This window comes from Cheilinus undulatus, linkage group 24 (assembly GCF_018320785.1).
Source record: "Cheilinus undulatus linkage group 24, ASM1832078v1, whole genome shotgun sequence".
In the NCBI taxonomy this organism is placed as follows: Eukaryota; Metazoa; Chordata; class Actinopteri; order Labriformes; family Labridae; genus Cheilinus; species Cheilinus undulatus.
The window spans coordinates 17,893,850-17,919,058 of NC_054888.1; the positions used below are offsets into that span (position 1 = coordinate 17,893,850).

At 36.5% G+C, this 25,209-nt stretch overlaps 1 protein-coding gene across 2 annotated transcripts in view; it reads left to right on the forward strand.

Annotated features, from left to right (window-relative positions):
* LOC121506194 overlaps positions 1 to 25,209 on the forward strand; it is a 177,463-nt gene that overhangs the window by 139,230 nt on the left and 13,024 nt on the right. Inside the window, exons 1-11 of one of the 2 annotated variants that reach the window (XM_041781877.1) lie at positions 12,792 to 12,893; positions 16,315 to 16,464; positions 20,392 to 20,517; positions 20,625 to 20,785; positions 20,878 to 20,968; positions 21,111 to 21,203; positions 21,487 to 21,510; positions 21,832 to 21,855; positions 24,010 to 24,033; positions 24,408 to 24,431; positions 24,788 to 24,811. In XM_041781877.1, the coding sequence (XP_041637811.1) occupies positions 12,830 to 12,893; positions 16,315 to 16,464; positions 20,392 to 20,517; positions 20,625 to 20,785; positions 20,878 to 20,968; positions 21,111 to 21,203; positions 21,487 to 21,510; positions 21,832 to 21,855; positions 24,010 to 24,033; positions 24,408 to 24,431; positions 24,788 to 24,811 (805 nt within the window). In that variant the 5' untranslated portion in view covers positions 12,792 to 12,829. Of the gene's footprint in view, positions 1 to 12,791; positions 12,894 to 16,314; positions 16,465 to 20,391; positions 20,518 to 20,624; positions 20,786 to 20,877; positions 20,969 to 21,110; positions 21,204 to 21,486; positions 21,511 to 21,831; positions 21,856 to 24,009; positions 24,034 to 24,407; positions 24,432 to 24,787; positions 24,812 to 25,209 lie in introns of those variants that run through there. The other variant, XM_041781876.1, reaches the window with a different exon arrangement.

The window sequence follows — 25,209 nt, forward strand, 5'->3', positions numbered from 1 at the left end:
ACATCTGTGCATGGCAAATATGTTTCCTTGTGGACGTATTTCAACATATATCCAGCTCTGCCACTTTCTCCAGTTTGGAGCTAGCACCCCCAAGAAGTGTTCTTAGAGAAAATGAGGACAATTGGAGCAACGATGTGGTGTTCAAATCACAACAGACACGCAGACATGCTGCCAATTATAGTAAGAAGATATCATTAAACAACAGTATAAACCTTTTCCTCCTCAAAAATCAGACTGCTTGTTATATAGTAGCACACCATATACTCTGGATTTTACATTATCATTTGTTTCTGTTTTTTTTTGTTTGTTTTTTTGTTGTTGTTTTTCACCAAAGCCAGTCATTTAAGTCACTTTTAAAACCCGATGCTTATTAGATTTTTTATATTTAACTGCAGCAAAAAGAAGAAAAAAACAAACAAAAAAAAAAATCAGCAATTTGCATAATTACGTTTAACATTTCTTTGTTTTTTCTGAAGTTTCTTCTTGCAGGTTTTTAATGCAATGATTTTTTCTATATGTGGTCCTGGAAACATTTTAACCTGCTTATATGCCAAAGAGCAGACGCACAGAGCTTCAGATAATGATTTAAAAAGACCTTTGCTTTACCATAATGGAGGACAAAAATATTTTGTAAAAAGAAAACTTACTGAAGTTACTGAAAATTGTTAAAATTTGTCATGATTGCAAGAAAGGTCACATTACATGTTGATAAAGCTGAAAAAGCCCCAAGAATTTGCCCCTTTAAAAGGTGTATTTTTGACCTTCTGATGTTCCTCGTGTGGCCTCTAGGGGGCCTCATACAACTGCTGTGTGTAAATGTTTGATCACGTGATGGACTAAAAGAAAGCTGGTAAAGTGAGATGTTTTCTCCTCAGATTATCTGAGTTTTTAAATGATCAGTTTTAAGGGTAATTTCACTGAAGACGTTAAAAGAGAACAGCTGATAAAGAACAGATAAAGAAGACAATTATTATTGTTACAGTTTTATGGACATGTATATATATATATATTGTACTTGATTTATTTGCAATTGCAGTGCTACTTTTGTATATAAGTCAGTATTCTGTACATACATTAGTTTGTACGTTTTTTACTTGTTTGTGAAATAATAAACTCATCCAGACTTCCTGTATCCCAAATCCAACAGCACACTATTTCTATACAGTATTTGCTAAATATTCATCTTTACAACATGAAATTATGAACTAACACTGGGAATTCCAGACGTCCATTAATTTGCTAAATTTAAAACCTGATTGAACAATTGATTATTGATGTTTGTTTTCTGATCTTTCTGGAGCTTTTTCAGCCTTGTGATTTATTTAGTGTTTTTATGATCACACACATTTCATGAGAGTCATACCCTGAATGTATAAAACATCTTATTTTTGATGTAAATTTCAGAGGCACAAAGAGAGTGAGTGTATAGGCACAGGTATTCACTGAGATTGTGACCCCTCACCTCCAGTCCAGGGGTCTGGTGATCCATTGTCATGTTGTTGGTCTTTACATGATCATATGACAGCATGAATGTGTTTCAGTGGCTGTTTTCTCCTGCAGGTTTCAGGTTCAGCTACACTGATGTACTGTCAATCCTCTGTCATACAGTATGTTCACTCTAGTGAATGTTGAATGATTATTTCTTACAAAGAAACTTTTATTGTGATGTATTAAATCCTAAACGGCTGGATGTTTTATGTGTACGATTAAAGATGTGACTTACATGTGTGAAAACTGTACGTGGATGTTTATGGAGAAAACATTAAAAAAGAAAGCAAAATAAAATGTGTTTTATGTTTTGCAGGCAATTAAAGAAACACCACTCACTAGAAACATTAATACAGTCTGAAAGAATGCAGGCAGTAGTCTGGAAAACAATCAGAGCAACAAAACAAACATAATGGAGACAGCAGTGTAGTACCATAGGTAGAGAAACAATTCTTGCAGACATCTGGGGAATGGTTAAAAGAATCAGTCAGTGGTGTGAAAAAGAAAAATGAAAAACCAGTGGTGCACCAAAATAGTAAAATAGTAAGTAATGTGGACAAGGCAGAGCTTCTGGCAAAAACCTGGTAAAGATCCTCAGACCCTTCAAGCTACCAATAGCCAATAGCATTAACATCACAACTGGGCAAAACAATGGAGCGAATGATTACAGAAAGGCTGAATTATCTTCTAGAAACCAAACATATCTTCTCACCTTATCAAAGTGGGTTTTGGAAAAGGAGAAACACTATGGACTCTGTTTTATGTCTAGAGTCAGAAATAAGGGAAGCTCAGACAAATAAGGAAGTAGTTGTTGTCTTTTTGATGTGGAAAGAAGGACTTCTCATCAAGTTAAATTATGTATTGGGGGCAGAATGTATAACTGGGTGCTAGACTTTTTGTTTGGAAGAATTATAGAAGTAAGAGTGGGAGCAGAATATTCAGAAATGTATATGGTGGAGAATGGAACCCCACAGGGTAGTGTATGTAGCCCGTTGTTGTTTCATATTATGATAAATTATATTTTTGATGAAGTTAAACATGGTTTAGGAAAATCTCTGTATGCAGATGATTAGGCCCTGTGGTGTAGGGGCCGGAAACTCAGGTACATTCAAAATAAATTAAAGCTGCAAGCAGCGATAACAGGCCCTTGCAACCCGCTGCATGTCGAGGTGTTACGCAAAAGCAGATACGTAGCAACCCTTGCATGCCAGCAACAAGGCGCGCTGCACCCATGGGTTATGTGAGCTTTGCAACACTCACACTGTCACAGAAACTGAGGGTGATGCCCGTCATTAATTTCCAGAGCTCGCCATTATTTTGGCAGTGAAACTAATGGGAAGGAAGCATGCGCCCTGAAAATTTTGATGCAGCTCCAAATTATGACCAGATCACTGTATAGTCATTTTCACATCTCCCCTTTTCTGCTCTGCTTGGCTCAGCCACTGTTTCTCTATCTCTCTGTCCCGTATGCTTGCAGCCTCACTCCCTCTCCCTTGTGTGCGCGCTCACTCCACAGTAGAAAAATGACCGAGTGGCTTAAAGCATTAACTGAATGTTCCAATCATTGGTGATGAAGATTGACCAGAGGAGCAAATAGAGGGCTCAAGATGTGTACAAGTTTGTTTCATCATTTTCGGCAATGCTTTTATATCTATTTATATCTTTTCTCAAGTATGAAAATGGTCTTCAGCAGCAAAGATCATCACTCATGGAGATGTGCAACTCAAGATGTAAAAATGATCTTAAGCAGCAAAGATCATCTCTCATGGAGATGTGCAACTCAAGATGTAAAAACGGTCTTCAGCAGCAAAGATTGTGGATTGTAGAGATGTTCTACTCCAGATGTGAAGTCTCAGAGAAACTGCAGCTAGCTTTAGCCTGTGTGTTAGCTCAGTTAGACAGGTATCTGCCCTGGAATCATGAGGTTGTTAGTACAAATCTTTTGTTGATTTTTAAAGCTGCTGGTGTAAATCGCTGACTCAGGAGTAAAGGGGACTGCCATAGAGCTGGAGGGTTGTTGGTTTGATTCTTGGTGCATTTTTAAGTCCAGTCCCCAAAAGCAGAGATCAGATCATGTGAGAAACATGAACCAGTGTGTGCCTCAGTGGAGTAGTGGAAAAGCTAACTGACTGTGAATCAGAAGTTCACAGGTTCAAATCTAACCATGGGTTCATTTATTTTAAAAGTCTGAGTCCACATAGAGACTTCAGGAGACCTGGACAGGAGCTGGCTTTTTAAATCTAACCAATGTCTTTAAATTTTCAAGATTTGAGTCTAAATAAAGAAGGAAAACCCCCTTTGAGGCCCTGCTGCATATCTGGCTCTGTAGCATAAAGAGATAGTGGACTGACTAACAGTCAGGAGGTTCCAGGTTCAACTCCCATCTTGGTCTCAGTGAATTTTAAAGCCACATCCTGATCAAAGAGGATAAATGCACCAGGAGAAGAGATCGTAGCGTGAAAGGTATGGCGGTGACGGCACAGAGTACTGGACTAGACCAGTTCTGCACAGGGATGCTGGGGTTCAAACCCCACTGTGGCCGGTACCTGGATCAAGGCATGCCTGATGGAGGAGGGGGGGTGCGGCGCAGTGCCCCCCTGGGGAGCCGTCAGAGATGTACGTAGGGGGTTATGCAACAAAAATGCAGACACAGCAGGAGTTTTACAGGATGGAGTCTTTATTTGCATGCATGGATTATCACTGAGCCCCTCATGGGGACTTCATCTCCTCTGCTGTAGAAACAGGAAATACTTACCACGCTCTCTTCCAGCGTCAGGGTACCAAAGTATCATTTATTTTGAAAGGGCATTTGAACGTACGGAAATCAAGATTTGTATCGATTTGTATCCAGAATCGAAAAACGAGTGAGGTTGTCCATTTTCTTGATTTCCGTACGTTCAAATGCCCTTTCAAAATAAATGATACTTTGGTACCCTGACCCTCCAGGCCCTTCAGGTCCTCTCTGGCCTGCTCCCTCTGCTCATTCAGCAGCCTGCAAAAAAACCCAACATTAACTCACATTCAACATAAATAAACGTACGGATGAGTCCTTTACTCACATGAGTTTCTGCAACAAACCACATCAACATTCATTTTGTTCATCTGGTTTCTGGAAATTTCTCCAAACAGTTATTTGGCTTCAAAAATGGTACAAGGCAGAATATTTTGAAATGACAGACCTTCACATCAGGGGGTCCCAACCTTTTTTCTATGGGGTCCCTCTACTCTAAACACTCTAAAGTCCCCCTGGACTATCTCTGAAAAATTAAACATCATTTTTAATTGTTTGATTGACTAAATCCCAGCATAACAGGCCTACATAAACGAGTTCTTCATAAATATTTGCACATAAACTATCCATTATTACAATGGCATTTAGAGCTACCATAAGAATACAAAAATGAGAAGGTTCAGTCAATTTTTAAGTAAAATCTCAAACATTTCTAATTTAACAAGTCATAAATTTACCAGAAAAAGAAAACTAGAAATTTATGTCAACTAAAAGGTAGATTTTTTTTGACCCTTTAAAATCCAAAACAGCTGTGTAAAAAGAAAATGACAGCAGATGAAGCTGTTTTCCTTCCATAAGTCCTACAGTTGATCATCTAATCAGGAGATTTTTCTTGATCAGTGGGGCAATAATCCAAGAATTGTTACATTATCATTATTCCCCAGACTCTGAAGAGACATTTCTATTCCCTGTTTTCAGTTTGGATCCTTGTAAAATTCTGAGTTCAGGTTCTTGAAAAAAATACAACTTTATCATCTCAAAATTGTACTTTAAAATGTCATCTTTTTTCAAGAAATGTACAGATCCTCTTTATTTTGTTCGACCTTTCAGAAGGCTCTAATACTTCCTCTTACATCACATTTTCAATCATGACTCTATAAATAAAAGTTCATTATAGGCGGTCCCCCTTGATTTTTCTACTGCTTCATTCGTCTCTGTGGAATTCAAGTCAAAATTTTGAGACAATTTTAGACTAAATTCCTGATCCAGTTCAAGTCTTGTCTCAAACCATTATTAGTCCAAATGAGTAAAACTCAATGTGTGGCTTCATTGGGATGTTTGTGACTCTTTTATGTCTTCATTTCAAATATTTTTCCCAGAAAACCTGAAAAAACTTTCACCTCAGGAATGATCCATATCAAGTCACATTACTCTGTTTGTTTCCTCTCTTATACAGGAGGCTTTCATTGTCAACCTTAATTTTTTTTCTCTTAGTTTTTTCATTACTCTTATTTCTAATTCTCTTCCCTTTTTTCCTTTCTTTGACACTTTTAATCCATTTTTGCTGCTTTTAGCCCATTTGTGCCACTTCTTCTTGCCAGTTTTGTAGTTTTTGCCACTTTCATCCTGCTTTTTGCTATTTGCGATTCTTTCCCCTTTTTGGCAATTTTTTGGCCACTTTTCACTCGATTTAAGCTGCTTTTAGCCATTAACTGACACTTTTTACGTTTCTGTCACTCTTTGCAGCATTTTGCCCATTTTGTCACTTTTAACCAATAATTTTCCACATTTTTGCCACTTTTGACTGTTTAACTCAATTTTCACCTTTTTTTTAAACCACATTTTTGTCGCTTTTTACAATTTAAGTCACTTTTAACAGAACCTTTTTAGCCCATTTTGCCACTTTTTGCCCCTTTCAGTCACTTTTCACCATCATTTTATCACATTTTTGCCATTTTCTGACCGTCTTTATGATCTGTAATTCCTTTTTTATGTCGCTTCTCACCCACTGTTGCTCCTGTTCACACAGTTTTTGCCATTTAATGCCAATTCACCAATTTTTTTTTTGCTGCTTTTAGCTGTTTAGTCTCTTTTCATTCATTTTTACATCTTTTTGCCCATTTTGGTCACTTTTCAGTATTTTTACCACATTTTGTAGCTTTTTGACCAATTTACTTACTTTTAACTATTTTTTACTACATTTTTTGCTGCTCTCTGACCATTTTTGTCATCTGTAACTCCTTTTTTATGTCACTTCTCACCCATTTTTAGCCATTTAATTCCAATTTTGCACTTTCTCAACAGTTTTTTTTTTGCTGCTTTTTGACCTTTTTAGTCACTTCTCACTATATTTTTTTACCATATTACCATTTCAGTCATTTTTCATTAATTTTTACTACATTTTTGTCACTTTCTGACCATTTTTATCATCTGTAACTCCTTTTTTAATGTCACTTTTCAACCATTTTTGCCACTTTACACCTTTTTTTTTGCCATGTTATTTTAATTTTGCACCTTTACACCATTTTTTGCTGCTTTTGGTCATTTTAATCACAATTCATTCATTTTTACCAGATTTCTGCATCTTTTTGCCCATTTTAGTCACCTTCCACTATTTTTTAACCACATTTTTTCAGCTTTTTGCCATTTTAGTCACTTGTCACTATTTTATACCAAATTTTTGCCATTTTTTCCCCATTTTAGTCACTTGTTACTATTTTTTTTACCACATTTTTGCAGCTTCTGACTACTTTTATCATCCATAACTCCTTTTTATATCACTTTTTCCCCATTTTTGCTACTTGTCACCTAGTTTTTGCCATTTAATGCCTATTTTTTGCCTTTTCACCAGTTCTGTTTCTGCTTTTTGCCCATTTTAGTCACTTTATACCATTTTTAGCACATTTTTTGATGCCTTCTGACCATTTTTGTTATCTGTAACTCCTTTTTTGACACTTTTTACCCAGTTATTGCCATTTTATTCCAATTTAGAGCCTTCATGACATTTTTTTCTGCTTTTTGACCATTTATGCCTCATTTTATCCATTTTTGCCACTTTTCACCACTTTAAATGTGGCTAATGCAAAGGTATTTTTCAACAATTTGGCTCTTTTGTTGAGCAATTTTCAGTAACACTGGTCTAAATAATTAGTATACTTATTTTACTGCAGACTTTCATTAAAATATCTCATGCCATTTGTTTCTTTTTATGTCTGTGGTCTCTAACGTCTTTGAAAATGTAGTTGGATTTGAAACGGTCAGACTTACTCTGTGAGCTCATCCAGCATCCTCTGCTTGTCTTCGATCTGGTCTCTCAGTGGGCTCAGCTGTTTGTGTTGTCTCTCTGTGGTTCTCCAGCTGCTCCTCCAGAGTTTTCTGTGCCATACAGACACAAAAATATTGAGCTACTTCATATTTCTGTAACAGAGATTCTCAGTGACATGTTTTCCTCCTCACCTTTATGTCCTCGTCTCCATCGTGTCTGCTGATGTCCTCCTTCTCCTCTCCTGACATCTCGTGTCTTTTCTCTGATGAAAAACAAAGAGGAAAATTTCATCAAGTTAGCCTGTTTTTACTTGAGCTAAGATGTTTTGATAGTTAATATAAATGTGAGAGCCGTGAGTCTGTAGTTTAGCGAGCTCCTCGGTCAGATCGTCCTGGCTCTCCTCCAGCTGTCTCTTCTTCTGCTCCATGTTCTGAATGTAGTCCGTCAGAGACTTGATCTTGGCCTGGTGCTGCACAGTTGACACAAAAATATGCTGTTTGTTTGTGCTGCTCACTTCCTGCCAACGTTTATATGTTCCCATTTTTTAAATATCTATTTATTTTGTGATTGACACTAGGAAGCAACCCGACTTCATCTGTCCATGCAAACATTTGAGTGTCAGCCATGTTTGTCTGTTGACACCACCAGGTGGAAGGAAAGGTGTGCATGCATGTGTTTCATTGTCCGTCACACTGCCAACTACTGGCCTGGCATGCATACTACAGCAGTTTCAGGCACATAAGTGGATCTGATTGACATTTAAACACCAAACCTTAAAAAAAAAAAGAAGAAGAAAAGGGATTCTGTTCTCAGAGGATAATTTTTGTGTAAAAATGGTTGTAGTGATAATTATGCAAAATGCACTGCTTTTTGACCACAAAAATGAAAATGGCAGACTTCCTGTTTGTTTTTTTCCCACATGGGTCTGAAATGCTTTTTTGTAGAACTTAAAATGATGTATAAGTTCAAGAATTTTCAACATCCTCAGATAATCCTGCTGCTGAATTTTAAAATTTTGTGATTGACTGAGCAACCCAATCATCTGTAACAATCATCTTGTACAATAATTTTCTGCCACGTTTCATGGCTTTACAAGTTTTGTAAGCACTAGATAATTCTACTTCCTGTTACATGGCGAATGAAAAACTGTCACCACCACACCATTTTAGGTCTGGACTCTTAACCTTCAAATTTGAGTAATACCAACTTCAAGGGATGTCCCTGGGCCAATTTCAGCAGGATTTGGCCAATCTTGTAATATGGAAATTTTTACTAACCTAAGTCATCTCTTCTTGCTCTACATCAAAGATCAAGTAGTTTGGATGAACGCCCTCGGACGAGTTCGTTCAAATACGACCCCTAAAATAAGCCTCGTTTTACCAAAAAAATTCAAAATGGCCAACTTCCTGTTTCACTTACAATATGGGTCCAAGAGGATTTTTTTTGCATCCTGACATGACACATCTGCCCACACATGTTCGAAATCCTAGGTTAAACCTGCTGGGGGGGCTGAATTTTTTAAATTTTCTGGGGGCGTCATTGAGCCAATAGGCTACACCCACCTACAAAATTAACATCAATCGTCTCAGAATGCCAATGAGATTGTTTTGGGTCAAATTTCATTGCTCTAGATGTCTTATAACCATTTGAAAAATCTACTTCTTGTTCCATGGCAAACAAAAAATCGCCATGACCCCGCCTTTTAACGTAGACGTTTGATCATTGTATACCCCTTAAGAACTGCCTGAGTGAATTTCAGAATGATTTGTCCAACCATGTAGGTACTGCAATGTGAAATTCAGGAGTAATGACTTTCTGTTGCCAGAGGAGGTTAAACCTGCTGGGGGGGCTGAATTTTTTAAATGTTCTGGGGGCGTCATTGAGCCAATCTGCTACACCCACCTACAAAATTAACATCAATCGTCTCAGAATGCCAATGAGATTGTTTTGGGTCAAATTTCATTGCTCTAGATGTCTTATAACCATTTGAAAAATCTACTTCTTGTTTCATGGCAAACAAAACCCGCCTTTTAACGTAGACGTTTGATCATTGTATACCCCTTAAGAACTGCCTGAGTGAATTTCAGAATGATTTGTCCAACCATGTAGGTACTGCGATGAGAAATTCAGGAGTAATGACTTTCTGTTGCCAGAGGGTGGCGCTGTAAAATTTTTTCAAAATTTCAAGTATGGATGTGTTCTGGCCTGGACTGCTATCAAGCACATGAAATCTGTCTCAGATATGAACATGTATACTAGAGTTATGACTTTTTGCATATTATTCAACATGGCAGACAAAATGGCCCAAGAGGCTTTGTAGATCTCCAAGCCACATCTGCACACAAAATTTCAATTTTATCTACAAAGTCAAATCCACTTGGGGCCTTAACCTTTGAAAAATGTTGAAGTGGATATCTTGGATAATTCTGAATTTTCATGTTGGTGACCCAAAAAATATCAAAATTTTCTGGAGACCACTAGGTGCAAAGTGTCCCGTGATCTAAAAATCTGACCAAGAGTCCATGCAATGATGGCCATGCGTAAGTAATAATCCTGAGCAATAGTAGGTCCACACTTGGACAATGGACAGCTGAGTTATAAACTGAAAGTTTACCAGAGACATATGCAGATAGATGGGGGTTTATATAATCAAAAACAAAATCACAAGTCGTGTTTTTCTAAGCAGCACAAAGAACTTTCATTAAAACTCAAGACTCTAGAGCAAGTGAGTGAGTCCAAGTTCCTTGGAGTCATATTTGATTAAAAGCTGACCTGGAAACAACATAGAGATAAAACTAAGACCAAGTGTAAAAGGCCAAAAACCTAGCTCCTCTGTGTGGCAGGACAAGGTTTTACAACATTGGCAGAATATTTACTGTTGGAGATCAAGCCTTGATTATACACTGTAAGAAAATAAGTTGAGCTTACTTCAAAAAAATATGGAAACTTGTTGCCTCAAAAATAACAAGTAAACTACAGTTGACTTTTCTGAGTTAATAAAAAAAAAATGTTTATTTTTAGTGTGCAGTACTTGTTCTACATGAACTATTTAAGTATTCACTACTAGTTTAAAATCAATTATTTTAAGTGCTAAAACCTGAGATTCAAATGTTAATTTAAGTTTGCAGGACTTAGGATATATCGTCTACAGCTGCAAGAAAAAGTATGTGAACCCTTTGAGGGATTTCTTGGATTTCTGCATAAATTGGTCATCAAATGTGTTCTGATCTTCATCTAAGTCACAACAACAGACAAACACAGTCTGCTTAAACTAATACTGCACAAAAAATGATATGTTTTCATGTTTTTCTTGAACAAACCATGTAAACATTCACAGTGCAGGGTGGAAACGTACGTGAACCCCTAGGCTAATGACTTTTCCAAGTGCTAATTGGAGCCAGGAGTCAGCCAACCTGGAGTCCAATCAATGTGATGAGATTGGATGTGTTGGTTAAAGCTGCCCTGCCCTACAAAAAACACACACCAGTTTTGAGTTTGCTGTCCTCAAGAAGCATTGCCTGATGTGAACCATGCCTCGCACAAAAGAGCTCTAAGAAGACCTACGATCAAGAATTGTTGTCTTGCATGAAGTAGGAAAGGGTTACAAAAGTATCTCTAAAAGTCTTGATGTTCATGTGTCCACGGTAAGACAGTCTACAAATGGAGAAGGTTCAGCACTGTTGCTACTCTCCCCAGGCGTGGCTGTCCTGTAAAGATGACTGCAAGAGCACAGCGCAGAATGCTTAATCAGGTGAAGAAGAGTCCTAGAGTGTCAGTTAAAGACTTACAGAAATCTCTGGTACATGCTAACATTTGTGTTTTCAAATAAACAATAAGTAAAACATTAAACAAGAATGAAGTTCATGGGAGGACAACAAGGGGGAAGCCACTGCTGAATAAAAAAAACATTGCTGCATGTTTGAAGTTTGCAAAAGAGCACCTGGATGTTCCACAGCACTACTGGCAAAATATTCTGTGGACAGATGAAACCAAAACTGAGTTGTTTGGAAGGAACACACAACGCTATGTGTGGAGAAAAAAAGGCACAGCACACCAACATCAAAACCTCATCCCAACTGTGAAATATGGTAGAGGGGCCATCATGGTTTGGGGCTGCTTTGCTGCCTCAGGGCCTGGACGGATTGCTGTCATTGACAGAAAAATGAATTCCCAATTTTATCGAGACATTTTGCAGGAAAACTTAAGACCATCTGTCCACCAACTGAAGCTCAACAGAGGATGGGTGATGCAACAGGACAACAACTCAAAGCATAGAAGTAAATCAACAACAGAATGGCTTCAACAGAAAAAAAATACGCCTTCTGGAGTGGCCCAGTCAGAGTCCTGACCTCAACCCCATTGAGATGCTGTGGCATGACCTCAAGAGAGCGATGCACACCAGACATCTGAATAATATTGCTGAACTGAAACAGTTTTGTAAAGAGGAATGGTCCAAAATTGCACTGCACTGTGAACGTTTACATGGTTTGTTCAAGAAAAACATGAAAACATATCATTTTTTTGCAGTATTAGTTTAAGCAGAATGTGATTGTCTATTGTTGTGACTTAGATGAAGATCAGAACACATTTGATGACCAATTTATGCAGAAATCCAAGAAATCCCAAAGGATTCACATACTTTTTCTGGCAACTGTATTTGTGAAAAAGTCATTAAGAATAAAAAAGGTTGATTTATAAATCTGGTTAAGTAAAACAGAAGCTAAATCAATCATCAGCACACACATTTAACAAACATGGCAGGAATATTGGGATATTATTGACACAGGAAGACACTTATACAGTAAACAACAACAGGTCAAAGATGGTAGGAAAACGTTCACTACTCAGAGGGAAGAAGCCACAATCACACGACTCAGAATAGGACACACAGGATTAAACAGTACACTCCATTTTATTATAGGCAAACACCCTACAGGACTTTGCTCTCACTGCAATAAACTGGAAACAGGATAGCACTGCATTATGGATTGCAGCCAATATTCACAGGAAAGACAGAGGCTTAGGGAGTCACTCAAGCAACAGAATGTCAGCTTTACATTGAAATGTGTACTTTAGCAAACATACAAACAGATACTCGTATTTCTAGAGGAACAAATCTAATGAACAGAATTTAAGGTCAACTGCCTGATCCAGAACCACCCAGAACCGCCAGAAAAACTCTAAAGAAGAAGAAGAAGAAGAAGCTGGACTACTTTCGATATCGTCTGTGACGAACAAAATTCGTATCTGAGTAGTTTATGTAGCTTTTGCTAACTGAGATGTATCAAAGTATCAATATTTAGTGTACTCGCGTCGTTATTGTGCCGGTTTAACTTGTTAGGAATATGCCGCACATGCTTCAAGAGTTGGGATTATTTTTCCTGTTCCTGAGTTTTTCTCCCAGTCTTTGTAAGTATTGAAATAAATACCATTTAAATGTGTTTTGTGATGATTTGAACAAAGTTGTGTTATTCATATAAGGTGTGTAGTTTGGACCATCTTAGTGTACCTAAAAGTGGATTTAATTGGAAACTTTATGTTAAAGTTAATCCAGGGTTGTGTTTTTTACTTCTTCCGTGTTAGAGTAACTTCCTTTCTCAAGTCGCTCGTGCACGTTCTCCTCTGGATGTGGAAGCAATTAAAAACCTTAGTTGACAAGATAATAGTTATGGTTGTGTCAGGCTTATTCCATTTGACTTTAAGCATAAGCTGAAAGTTTTCAGTCTATTAATGCCTGAAAACACAAAGCCAGAAAATGTTCATTTTTTGGAACTGAAATTTTTATTTGACTTTCTACTGAAATCCAGAAAATCCAAATTTACATAAAATTTAATATTGTATCTCATTTGATACATTAGATGTTTCTGGTAACTCATAATCCACTTGAGGGCATTTGATCATTTATCAGGTTGTATTCAGATGTTTTTTTTTATGATCATATTGATCAGATAGGTATCATAAAAGTATGAATCAAATATGATACAACAGGCTTTAGGGGGGTCAAAGTGACTGATGCTATCTGAAGAGTGGAGCTTGACTCTAAATAACTTGTACTGAGCTAGTCCTAAGGTAGGGGAGACTGGGGGCAAGTGTAACATTTTTTTACATTTGCCTTCATATCTCACAGATTACTTTGAATACAAACGCCATTTTTACCTCCGCCAAGGAGGTTATGTGATGGGTGGGTTTGTTTGTTTGTTTGTTTGTCAGCAACATAACTGAAAAAGTTATGGATGGATTTTCATAAAATTTTCAGGAAATGTCAGAAATGGCATAAGGAAAAACTAATTTGATTTTGGGAGTGATACGGATCAAGCTTGTTTCTAATTGGAGGAATTTAGTGTGTTACAACTGCCCCTGGTCTCCCCTACTGAGTCACATTTTTTACATTTTCCTTCATATCTCACAGATTACTTTGAATAGACATTTTTATATATAAGAAACATATAGTTCGCTCTAGTTAATAAATCTATAGCTGTGTTGTAACTCATAAAAGCATGAGTGTTTTGTTCAGTTCAGTCAAAGTAGTCAGGGTGTTACAGTTGTAAGTGTTTGGGAGCAACTGTAACACTGACCATAAACATCATATTTACCCTCTATATGTCAGTTTAGGGCTAACTCTAAAGTATTCCCATTTCTGCTACAGTATCACATAAATTTACCAAGGTTTTTTTCAACACATTTTCTTATTTCCCCAATTCAAGTAGGCTGTATATGAATTCATAGAAAAAGATGTATCTATTTATGGACACACCAAGGCTTATTGCACTAATAAGTCACAGTAAGAATTATTTTCTTCTCAGTACATTTTTATTATTTAGATCTATTCAAAACATTTCAGATTCATCAGTTAAGAACTGTCTGTAGCCAAACTTTAATAAAACTGCAAAATAGACACGCTAACATCACTATACAAACATGATTGATTAAAGTGCATTTTTTTCCTTTTTAAAATTTCTATATAATACAAGGCATGCTACGGAAGGAAGGTTTACTCTACCTAAAGCAAAGACAAATGAGATGAAAAGTACTGTAATGTACAGAGCCATGGTGATATGGAATGCCCTGCCAGGACAAATCATTCAAGAAAATAACAAATTTAGAATGAAAGAACTACTGAAAGAAAATTTATTAGCAAACAGGGTAAGTCTGATTAGCTTTATGAGATCTATAAATGCATATGTATATTGATATATAACTGTAAATGTATATTGATATATTGTAAAATCATATTGCTATGTAACTGATTATCTGATGTTAAAAGCTACCTGTTGGAGGCACTGTTAATTGGAACTAGGTCCTACTATATGAATGTTCTTTTTGTTTTTGTTTTGTAAATTGTTATTTTTAGTTGTTGTTTGCGTTGCTTTGTTGTGTGGTGTGTTTTGTGTAATTGTGTACTGCACTGACAAGACAATTGTGTTGGGTGTGGACTCCAGGAAGAGTAGCAATGGCCCTAGCCAAAGCTAATGGAGCTCCAAATAAATGCAATTTTAAAAAAAAAACGACCAGGCATGAAATTAAACAGAATTTGTCTTTACTTTCATCTAAACTTTAGACAGCAGAAGAAAAACATTTGTCAAACCAAAAAGTAATCTCCGTACCTAAAAATCATTTTTTTGTGGACAGCTTCTGTGGTGTGGAAGTATTCCTGCTCTTTTTCAGCAGGCAGAGAGAGAATCCTTCTGAGTTTGTGCAGAGTTAGTTTTATCACTCAAGCTTGTTTCTAATTGGAGGAATTTAGTGTGTTACAATTGCCCCTGGTCTCCCCTACTGAGTCACAAATGTAGCACGGCTTATCACACACCCCAGAACGAAAGATGATACCATTTTACCCCCATCTATTACATAATATAGACATATGCCATCATTTTCAAAACACTTCTTCTTCTCCAGAAAAAAACCTCTTGTTTTTCTTTCAAAGAAAAGGCTTGTTTCTGCCACTTTTATGCCTGTGATTGATTACTGTGATGCTCTGTACATGCGTGCATCTTCTCAACGTCTTAAATCTTTAGATACAGTATATCATGGAGCACTGAGGTTTATAACGAACCTTAAAGTCCTGAACCTATCATTACATTCTGTGTGATCGAGTTGGTTGGCCCTCTTTGACCACTCTTAAGCTAAATTATTGGCAAATCATCATTTATAAAGCTTTACTTAACCTGCTTCCATCATACTTGTGTGATTTTATTCATGTGGAAAGTTCTAGAAGCTACAGTCTTAATTTACTTTTGCTCTCTGTGCATCATTAACCATAGCAGAAACATAAAAAATGATTTTCGTAATTGCCCATGCTGTTAATTTAGGGCAGCTGTGGTATAAACCTTACTTTGGTTAGGGTTAGGGTGGTCTAATAAATTTGTAAAGCACTGTATGTCTGGGAGAGCTGGTCTATTAAAGTTGCTCTTAAAATTTAAAGAGAGATTGAAGGCATTGGAGGAAGATTGACCAGGTTGTAGATGTTTTGACTGATGACTTTCTGCTCTGTGAACCAGTCGTTGGTTGATCTGTGTTTGTAGTGTTTCTTATGTTTCATGTTTCATGTTTGCAGCTCTGTTCATTGTGCTGCTGAGATTCTTAATCTCAGTGAGGTTTTCCTGGTTAAATAAATTCAAATGAATAACTAAATAAATTAATTTATGTTGCTTTAGATTCTGTCTTAGTTGTGTGGGGAAAACGTCTGTAGCATAACTTCTGCATTGGGAGTAGTTTTTTTCTTTTTTGCTCATGAATTAAGAAATGGTTCCAAATGTGATTTAGATAACTTAGAAAGGACTAAATATATTCAATAATGACCTTTGGTGTCCTTTTTTATTTTTCTTTACAGCTGACCAAATTTACATGGCTATAGGTGGAGATGCTGTCCTCAGTCCGCCCCCCATGGATCTTCCTATCCAAAGCATAGAGTGGAAACACAATGAAAATATTGCAGCAGATTGGTATGGAAACGAGTTTGAGTGTTTTGGCCAGTTTGAAGGTAACTTTTCTTTCAAATATACTTATTAATTTACACTTAAAAACAAAAGCACTTTGATCCAAATTCGACTACTTGGTTTGTCAAATAAAAGGCATTTGAAGGTATTTTATAGTGACTTTATTATGGTTGTTTAAAAAACAAGAACATCTTGCTGGTCTTAGTCAATATGTCCTGTAAAATTACTGCACTACTCTGAATGAGCTGTTTAAATGATACAAAACCAAAACTCTTAAAAAGGCCCAGTTGATCCTGGATGAACCAAACCTTTTTCAAGGAGGTTTCGCTGCTCCTGTCTGACCCCAGATATGTTACATGTAGAACTATTTAACCAAAAACTGTTTTGTTCTGACTGCCATCAGCCTCTTGAACAGCTCAATGTGAGCTGACTTCCCAGGGGAACAATTATGATATCTGTGATCTTTTATCTTTCTGTATGCTTTTTGCATTGGTTTGAGTGTTTTTCTAGGGGAGAAAAATTTTAAATGAGACAGGTTAAGATTGTGGTTTAAGTTTATTTTAAGATATAGATTGATGTGGGGCTTTCACATGTTTCAGTGTAAATAAGATGTTTTATCAGATGTCAGCTATAGACGATGCCAGGGGCATTATGTTTTTGTGTTGTCAGTCCTTCTTGGACCTTCTTGTAAATTTAGTTAATATCTAAAATTGCAAAACCCACTCTAACACGTGGATGAGCTGGTTTAACTTTGAGGGTGAAGGTCATTAGACCTTATGGTCATCCTCGCTTTGTTTTGTTTATTTTAATCACGTTTATGTCTCTGGGACAATATTTGAAATAACATTAGTCTCTCAAGAAGACAGAGATGCTTTGTATCATATACACTAGCCATTTCATTAGTCATCCCTGGGCAGATAAATAGTAACAATAAAACAGATCAAATCAATAATCTACAAGCATGTGCATACACACACACACACACACACACACACACCCACACACACACACACCCACCCCCCCCCACACACACACACACCCCCACACCCACCCACCCACACCCACACACACACACACACAGTCACATTAATACTTTTCACGACAGGAGAGCAAAAAACACAAAATGTAATTTGCATATTTCTGTTGTTGAGCAGTTATCAAAATCTAAAATAATGCTGACAAGACTGGTCCCTTAAAATCTACTTTTTTACTTCTGGTGAGACAGTGTGGAAGTCTGCAAGTTTCAAATGTGTTGGAGGATTATTACGCTATTATGTCTTTAAAAGAAAACACAGATTGTACAAAGTCTACAGCAGATTACAAGAACATCAGTAATTTTCACTCTGACAGATCTCCATCAGAGAATGTTGAGTGTTAAACTTCTCCTGTCCTCATATGTGTGTCTCATGTTGCTACTCGCCACAGCAAGGGTGTAGGAATGAGTTTAACACTGGGGGGACACATATTGGAAACCTGACAGATCCATAAATAATTTGAGCAGAAATATGTCATAAATTAACTACACCGCAAAACATTCACAAAATGCTATGTGATCTTTTACTCTTTCTTCTTTTTTTCAAATGTTTCTTGGAAAAATAGTGCTGTGCACGCCTATATAAATGCATGTATAAAATCTGTATGTATATGTTTTATGATCTTAAGATGTGGGCAAACCACCCAGAAAAACCAACTCTCTCTCTCCCTCTTGAACAAAATGGCTTGAGTCTTTAATCAAAGCATCATGATTATGTCATTCCAGGGCTGTACGCTTACTTTATCAGGTGACAGCATTGGTACTAGCAAGTTAAATATTTCAGTAGCACAAAGACAAATTTAGTAGCACAGACAGAACTCTAAGACCTCACTTCAAGCCATATGCCATCCTCTCCTTTTCCTGTTGTCCTTGTGTTGTGTAACCGTTACTCACACTAACATTACTCTTGTTGAAAACACAAAGCAAGTCTTGCTGCTGTTTCAGCCTTTTCTTCAGTGGTGGCATTGTACTGAAATGAGATGACAAAACATTTTGGCTAGCGTTGACGTTACTTGGGAACACTGAAGAAGTTAGTAGACAAGTGACCAAAGATAACTCAACTCAAAAGATATAGTTTCTAAATATGAATGTGAATTAACAACATGAAGTTATAAACAAGCCATGTTCATGGCAACATCCCCTACAGACTGTTTTACCTTGTTCAAAAGACTTTCTGTCAGTAGACAACCTGCTGTCTGCTGCTGTCTCCCACCTCTCAAACACTCTCAGTGTGGTGAGGGAGGGGGCCGGCGGTGACAGGATGCTGTGTTTCAAAATAAAAGCACGTGAGTTAAAAATTTCAAAATCAAATATTTTTCTCCTCTGGAATGTAATTTTTGGGTGGGGCAAATGCACCTGTCTCCAATATTGGGGGGGACACATCCCACCCATCCCCCCTGGTTTCCTACACCTATGCGCCACGGTCGAAATCCACCCACATCTGGCTAGTTGGCAGGTGTAAATGTCAAGCCCTGGGTTCATGAGAGTAATTCATCACTAAATCCTCCTCATCACCATCGTAGCGCAGCAGCGAAATTTTACAACACATATAAATGCAAAAATGCATTGCAAGACCAGTCTAATTATAACGAAGATATCCACTAAGACTGTTTGATTTTCAAGGGACAATTTTTTTCTCCTAAAGCTTTTGATTTCTTGTGGATTTTCTAAGAAAGTGCAGCATTTCCTGCTTTAAGTGCAGCAAAAGAATGATAGCCTTTTCAGAACAATATACTTCCCCTTTTTCAATTTGATCTGCTTCTTGGAAGTGATTAACTTTCTTTTTAACCCAAACACAGAAGCTGTCTCCTCCATCAGCTGCACATTGATGTGCAGTTAGCTGAATAAAACTTAAAGAAAAAAGATAAAGTCTAAATCATTTCCAAGAAGCAGATATATGGAAAAATGGAAATATCATTCTGAAAAAAGGCTCCAGCTGTGCTCATGAGCAGCGCTGCATTTTATAAGAAAATCCACAAGAAATCAAAGGCTGTAGGAGCTGAATTTGTCTGTGGGAAATTAATGATTCTCAGTAGATATCTACGTTATAACAAGACTGATCTAGCAAAGCATTTTTTTCTGTTAATATGAGCCGTGAAATTTCTCTGCCTCACTACGATGATGATGACAGTGATTATCATGATGATCAATAAAAAAGGTAAAAGTAATCATTTCCAAAATAATAGCATGACTTTATCTAAAGAAACTGACATTGATTGCCCTCCAAACGAGAATAATGTTTCCTCTTTTCTAAATCCAGCTGCTGTGTCTTGACAAGCTGAATCACAGTAAACTATATCAGACGGCTCGAGCTGCCACAGCTCTGTTCAGAGAGCTGAGACACTTGTGCTTGACAGCTGACTGCAGCCATAGGGCACATGTGCGTTTTCAGAAAGTGTTGTTTTCCCTGTTTACACAGAGACAGGGGCGTTTTGAAAAACTTCCACTCTGGAGCCCATTTCCAAAAAGTTCTGTTTTCAGGCACCAAAACGCCGCTCTTGTGTGAACGGAGTTTTCTCTTGAAAACGTTGTCATGTGAACAGAGCCTTAGACTGTAAATTCTTTCGGAGCTCTCAAATATAAAACAATGAAAATGAAAATACCTTAAAAGAGCATTTAAACCCCTGATCTGGACTGAGTTAGTAGATAAATCCGAGGATTATGAGGCACTAAATTTTATTTTTAAGAGTGACAGAGGTGTTTTAATTCACTACAGACCATTAATGCAATCCATCTTTAAAGATGTATACTTGTGAAAGGTCTGTGGTTACAGTAGTTGTCTACTGATGAGTAATGCAGTTGAAACATAGAATAAAATAATGATAAAATAATATAATAAAAACAGGGACCCACCACAGTGTTTGTCCCCCATTTCTCCCTGTTTTACATTTTCTCCCTGCCTGCTGTCACATGTCACCATGTCTGTTCATGATTTTAGGTCATTGTGAGGTGAACACTGATACTGGAGAACTGACCATTAAAGATCTTAACCTGAACGACAACGGCATCTACACACCAGAGATTAACTACAAAGTCTCCAGCAAGACTCAGCTCTCTGTTATCTGTGAGCGGTGATTTTTTAAATAAAGTTTAACCACCAGATCATTCTTCAAATTCTTTTGACCTCAAGTACCCTAAAGTACCCCGTATCTTTGCTCTTTCTTCTGTCAGCTCGTGTAGCTAAACCCTCTGTAAAAACATCCTGCAACACTGAGATGACCAACTGTGATGTGACCTGTGAAGGCAACACTGCAGAGGCTGAACCAATCACTTATACGTGGTTTATAGATGGCAACCGTGGACCTTCAAATGTTGTGTTGATTATAAAAAAGGTATGAAAAACTAACAACATTAATCTCTCTTTAACATATGAGCTTTTTTTTTCTTAATCTGTTTTCATGATTTTCTTTTTCTGAATGTTTAGGATTCAAAGGAGTACAGTTTCAGATGTTTGATGATGAACCCAGTCAGCAGTGAAACGAGTGAAAGCATCACAAACCCCATCATCATGAAACGTGAGTAGTTCACTGACAAACATCCTCATTATAAGCACTGATTTTTTATCTTTATACAAACATTGCATATCAACAATACTACAATATCAAACTAAAGCATTAACCAACATCATCCAAATACATTTGACTTTTTGTTTTATAGAAGAGCAGGAGCGGCTGATATCCATCCTTGTACCAGTAGTAGTAGTGATTGTTTTGGTAGTCATCATTGTGGTTGCTGTATTTTTCATCAGGGGTAAGAAGCCAGAATTCATTGTGTTGATAAAATATTCAGTAATAATGAGTTCTTTCAGTAGTTTTGCTCTAACAAATTTATAAGTGATAATATTTGATTTTCAACAAAAAGTCAAAATTACCTACAGATCAGTTCTGTGGTTTAAGTCTGATGAAGGAGTACCTTATGTTCTTTCCACTGTCACTATCAAATATAAAACAATGCTAAAGCATGGTCAGTGACTGATAATGATCACATCATTAATGACTGATTTGCAACATTCTTTTCTTTCACTTATATACAGAAAGAAGGCGAAGAGCACGATACAGTAAGATACAAAATGTTCTCTAAAATGTTTGATAATAAAAAGAATATTAAAACATAGTTCAGTATATAGATTATTCACTTTTTAAAATGCATTAAATCATTTTTTACTCCAGCAGAAATTATGATTATTAAACAAACAAACAAAAAAAATCTTAATTAAATACAATCAGTGATTTGATAGAAGTGATATAAAGATGTTTGAGTTTGTTCTGCTGTCAGGATCCATCTTTGGTGACACTCTGCTTAAGCATGATTAATGTTTAATGATGATCACATTATGAATGACTGATTTACAACATGCTTTTCTTTGTCCAATACACAGAAAAGTGGCTAAGAGAACAATACGGTAAGATACAAAATGTTCTCTTAAATGTTTAAAGAGAAAACATATTAAAAAATGAATATATTTCTCAAATGTGGTTTATTTGAATATCACAATTAAGCTATTAGTTCATTTTTAACATGAATAACACACCTGTGTTCACTATTTTCAAATATTAGATATCAAATCTGTAGTCCACATTAAATATTTAGCAAAACCAATATAGTATCTATGAACAGACAATAACTCAGTTTGACTTGTTGATTTTTCTTTATTTCAGCAGAAAATATTGAGCTTCTGTGTTGTTTTTTTATAGTTTTTCTCTACCAGATTCATGAATCCAAATAATTGGTTTTACATAGGAAATGATCCTTAATTAAATACAATCAGTGATTTTATAGAAGTGATATGAAGATGTTTGAGTTTGTTCTGCTGTCAGGATCTATCTTTGGTGACACAAGTCTCACTCTAAAACGTCTGAGAGAGCCAAAATTTTGAAAAAGTTTGATCAGCAAAAAGCATGATAGTTCAAAAAGAATAAATAGTAGAAAATAGTATTATAGCTCGCAAAACTCTGCACAAGAAGCTGAAGAGTATGAGAGTAAAATAGTGAAAATAGCCCAAGGAGTGCCAAAGTTATGAGCAGTGGAAAAAAGTGCAAATTAGTGAAATTTTTGCCATCTGCTTAGCATTGTTAAACAAAGTTAAATATTTTAAAAATTGTAAAAGTTAGAAATGAAAAAGTCATAGCAGTCGAATGGCGGAGAAACAGGATTTTTTAAAGTTTAAACGGTGTCGATACGACAAAGTATGAAGGAGGAAATAGCCGGCGCGGAGGAAGAATAATAATAAAGTTCAAGATGGCCGACGTGGATATCAATAGTGTGGATGCTTACTCAGCATCCCCACTGATAAGTCCATAGAGACCTTTCTGCAAAGTCTGAGCACTCTCCACTCCAATATAGTTCAACAACGGGTTCCTAGTTTTAGAGAATAATAGAGGTTTGTCTTTAAGCCAGCAGGTCATTGCTTCCAGGGGAATAAGCTCCATTATGCCCTGTAACCACTATGAGAGCTTAGGAGGTTTGTCAGAGATCCACTGAAGTAGGACACACTGTCTGGCATCAAACAAAAGGACATTAAGCAGTCTCAACATACAAGAGTTAAGATTCAGTGCAGGATGTAAACCAAGGATACAAGACAGCGGAGTAAGATCCAGTTCTTTACCAAAAATGTCAGAAATGTCTTTGCAAACCTTTCTCCAGAAGTTTTTAATAAAGGGACAATCAAAAATACAATGGTAGTATGTTCCCTCTGAGATCTTACATTTATTACAGTATTTGGAAAGTGTAGAATTGAATTGATTCCGTAGCACTGGTGTAATCTGGAGCCTGTGAGTCATTTTCAATTGAAATTCTTTCACTTTGTTGGTGGACAGATAGCCAGACGAGCTCAGCCATACATCGCCCCACTCCTCATCTGAAATTGTTCCCCCCAGGTCAGCCTCCCAGAGCAATTTCAGATAACCAGTGCCCTCTGCTGGAGGGGACAGAGCATTATAAAACCTGGGAGTAGGTTTTCAGGGTTCAGAGTCCTGCAGGACCTTTTCAATAGAAGAGCGAGAGAACCCGGCAGGGTGTGACCTCACATTTGAAAGGACAAAGCTGCGGACCTGCAAATACCTAAAAAAATGTCTGAGGGGAGGTTATGTTGCTCTATCAGCTGGTTAAAAGATTGAACAATGCTGTCAGCCAATAAATCCCCTATCGTATGAATACCCTTGTCAGACCATAGGAGAAATGCACGGTCTTCCAGACCAGGGATTAGTTCATTTTTAACAGCACAACCAATATAGTATCTATAAACAGACAATAATTCAGTTTGATCAGTTGATTTCTTTTTTTTTTTTTTTAATTTCAGCGGAAATGATAGAGCTGCTTTGTTGTTTTTAATAGTTTTTCTCTACCAGATTTATTAGTCTAAATAGTCAATATTAAACTGAAAAAATTCTTAATTAAATACAATCAGTGATTTGATAGAAGTCATATGAAGATGTCTGAGTTTGCTCCACTGTCACATTTATGGAGGTGACACTCTGCTTAAGCATGATTAATGTTTAATGATGATCACATTATGAACGACTGATTCACAACATGCTTTTCTCTGTCCAATACACAGAATGGTGGCTCGGAGACCAAGATGGTGAGATAGAAAATGTTCTCTTACATGTTTGATACAAAAGTTTATTGAAACATAGTTCAACATATAGATGATTCACTTTATAACATGCATTAAATCATTTTTTACTCCAGCAGAAATTGTAGCGTCAATTTGTTGCATTTTTAAAAGTTTTGCTTCTACCAGATTCATGAATCCCACTATTTGATTTTACACAGAAAATTATCCTTAATTAAATACAATCAATGATTTTATAGAAGTCTTCTGAAGATTTTTGAGTTTGTTCTGCTGTCAGGATCCATCTTTGGTGACACTCTGCTTAAGCATGATTAATGTTTAATGATGATCACATTATGAATGACTGATTTACAACATGCTTTTCTCTGTCTTATACACAGAAGGGTGGCTAACAGACATAGATGGTAAGATAGAAAATGTTCTCTTAAATGTTTGATAAAGTTTATTGAAACATAGTTCAATATATAGATAATTCACTTTATAACATGCATTTAATCATTTTTTACTCCAGCAGAAATTGTAGCGTCAATTTGTTGCTTTTTGCTTCTACCAGATTTATGAATCCCACTATTTGATTTTACACAGAAAATTATCCTTAGTTAAATACAATCAGTAATGTAAGTCTTCTGAAGATGTTTGAGTTTGTTCTGCTGTCAGGATCCATCTTTGGTGACACTCTGCTTAAGCATGATTAATGTTTAATGATGATCACATTATGAATGACTGATTTACAACATGCTTTTCTTTGTCTTATACACAGAAAGAGGGCGGCGAGAAGAATTCAGTAAGACAAAAAATGTCTCTTAAATGTTTGATACAAAAGTTTATTGAAACATAGTTCAATATATAGATGATTCACTTTATAACATGCATTAAATCATTTTTTACTCCAGCAGAAATTGTAGCATCAATTTGTTCTTTCAATAGTTTTGCTCTACCAGATTTATGAGTCCAAATATTTGATTTTACACAAAAATGTTTTCCTTAATTAAATACAATCAGTAATGTGATATGAGTCATATTAAGATGTTTGAGTTTGTTTTTAAACATGTGAAAAGACAACATGTTGAGATATAAAACATTCTTCAACTGTGGTTTATGTAAATTTTAGAATTTAGATATGTGTTCTTGTTTTTTTTTTAAAGATATATTTATTACTGTTTTGGTTTTTACAGAACATAT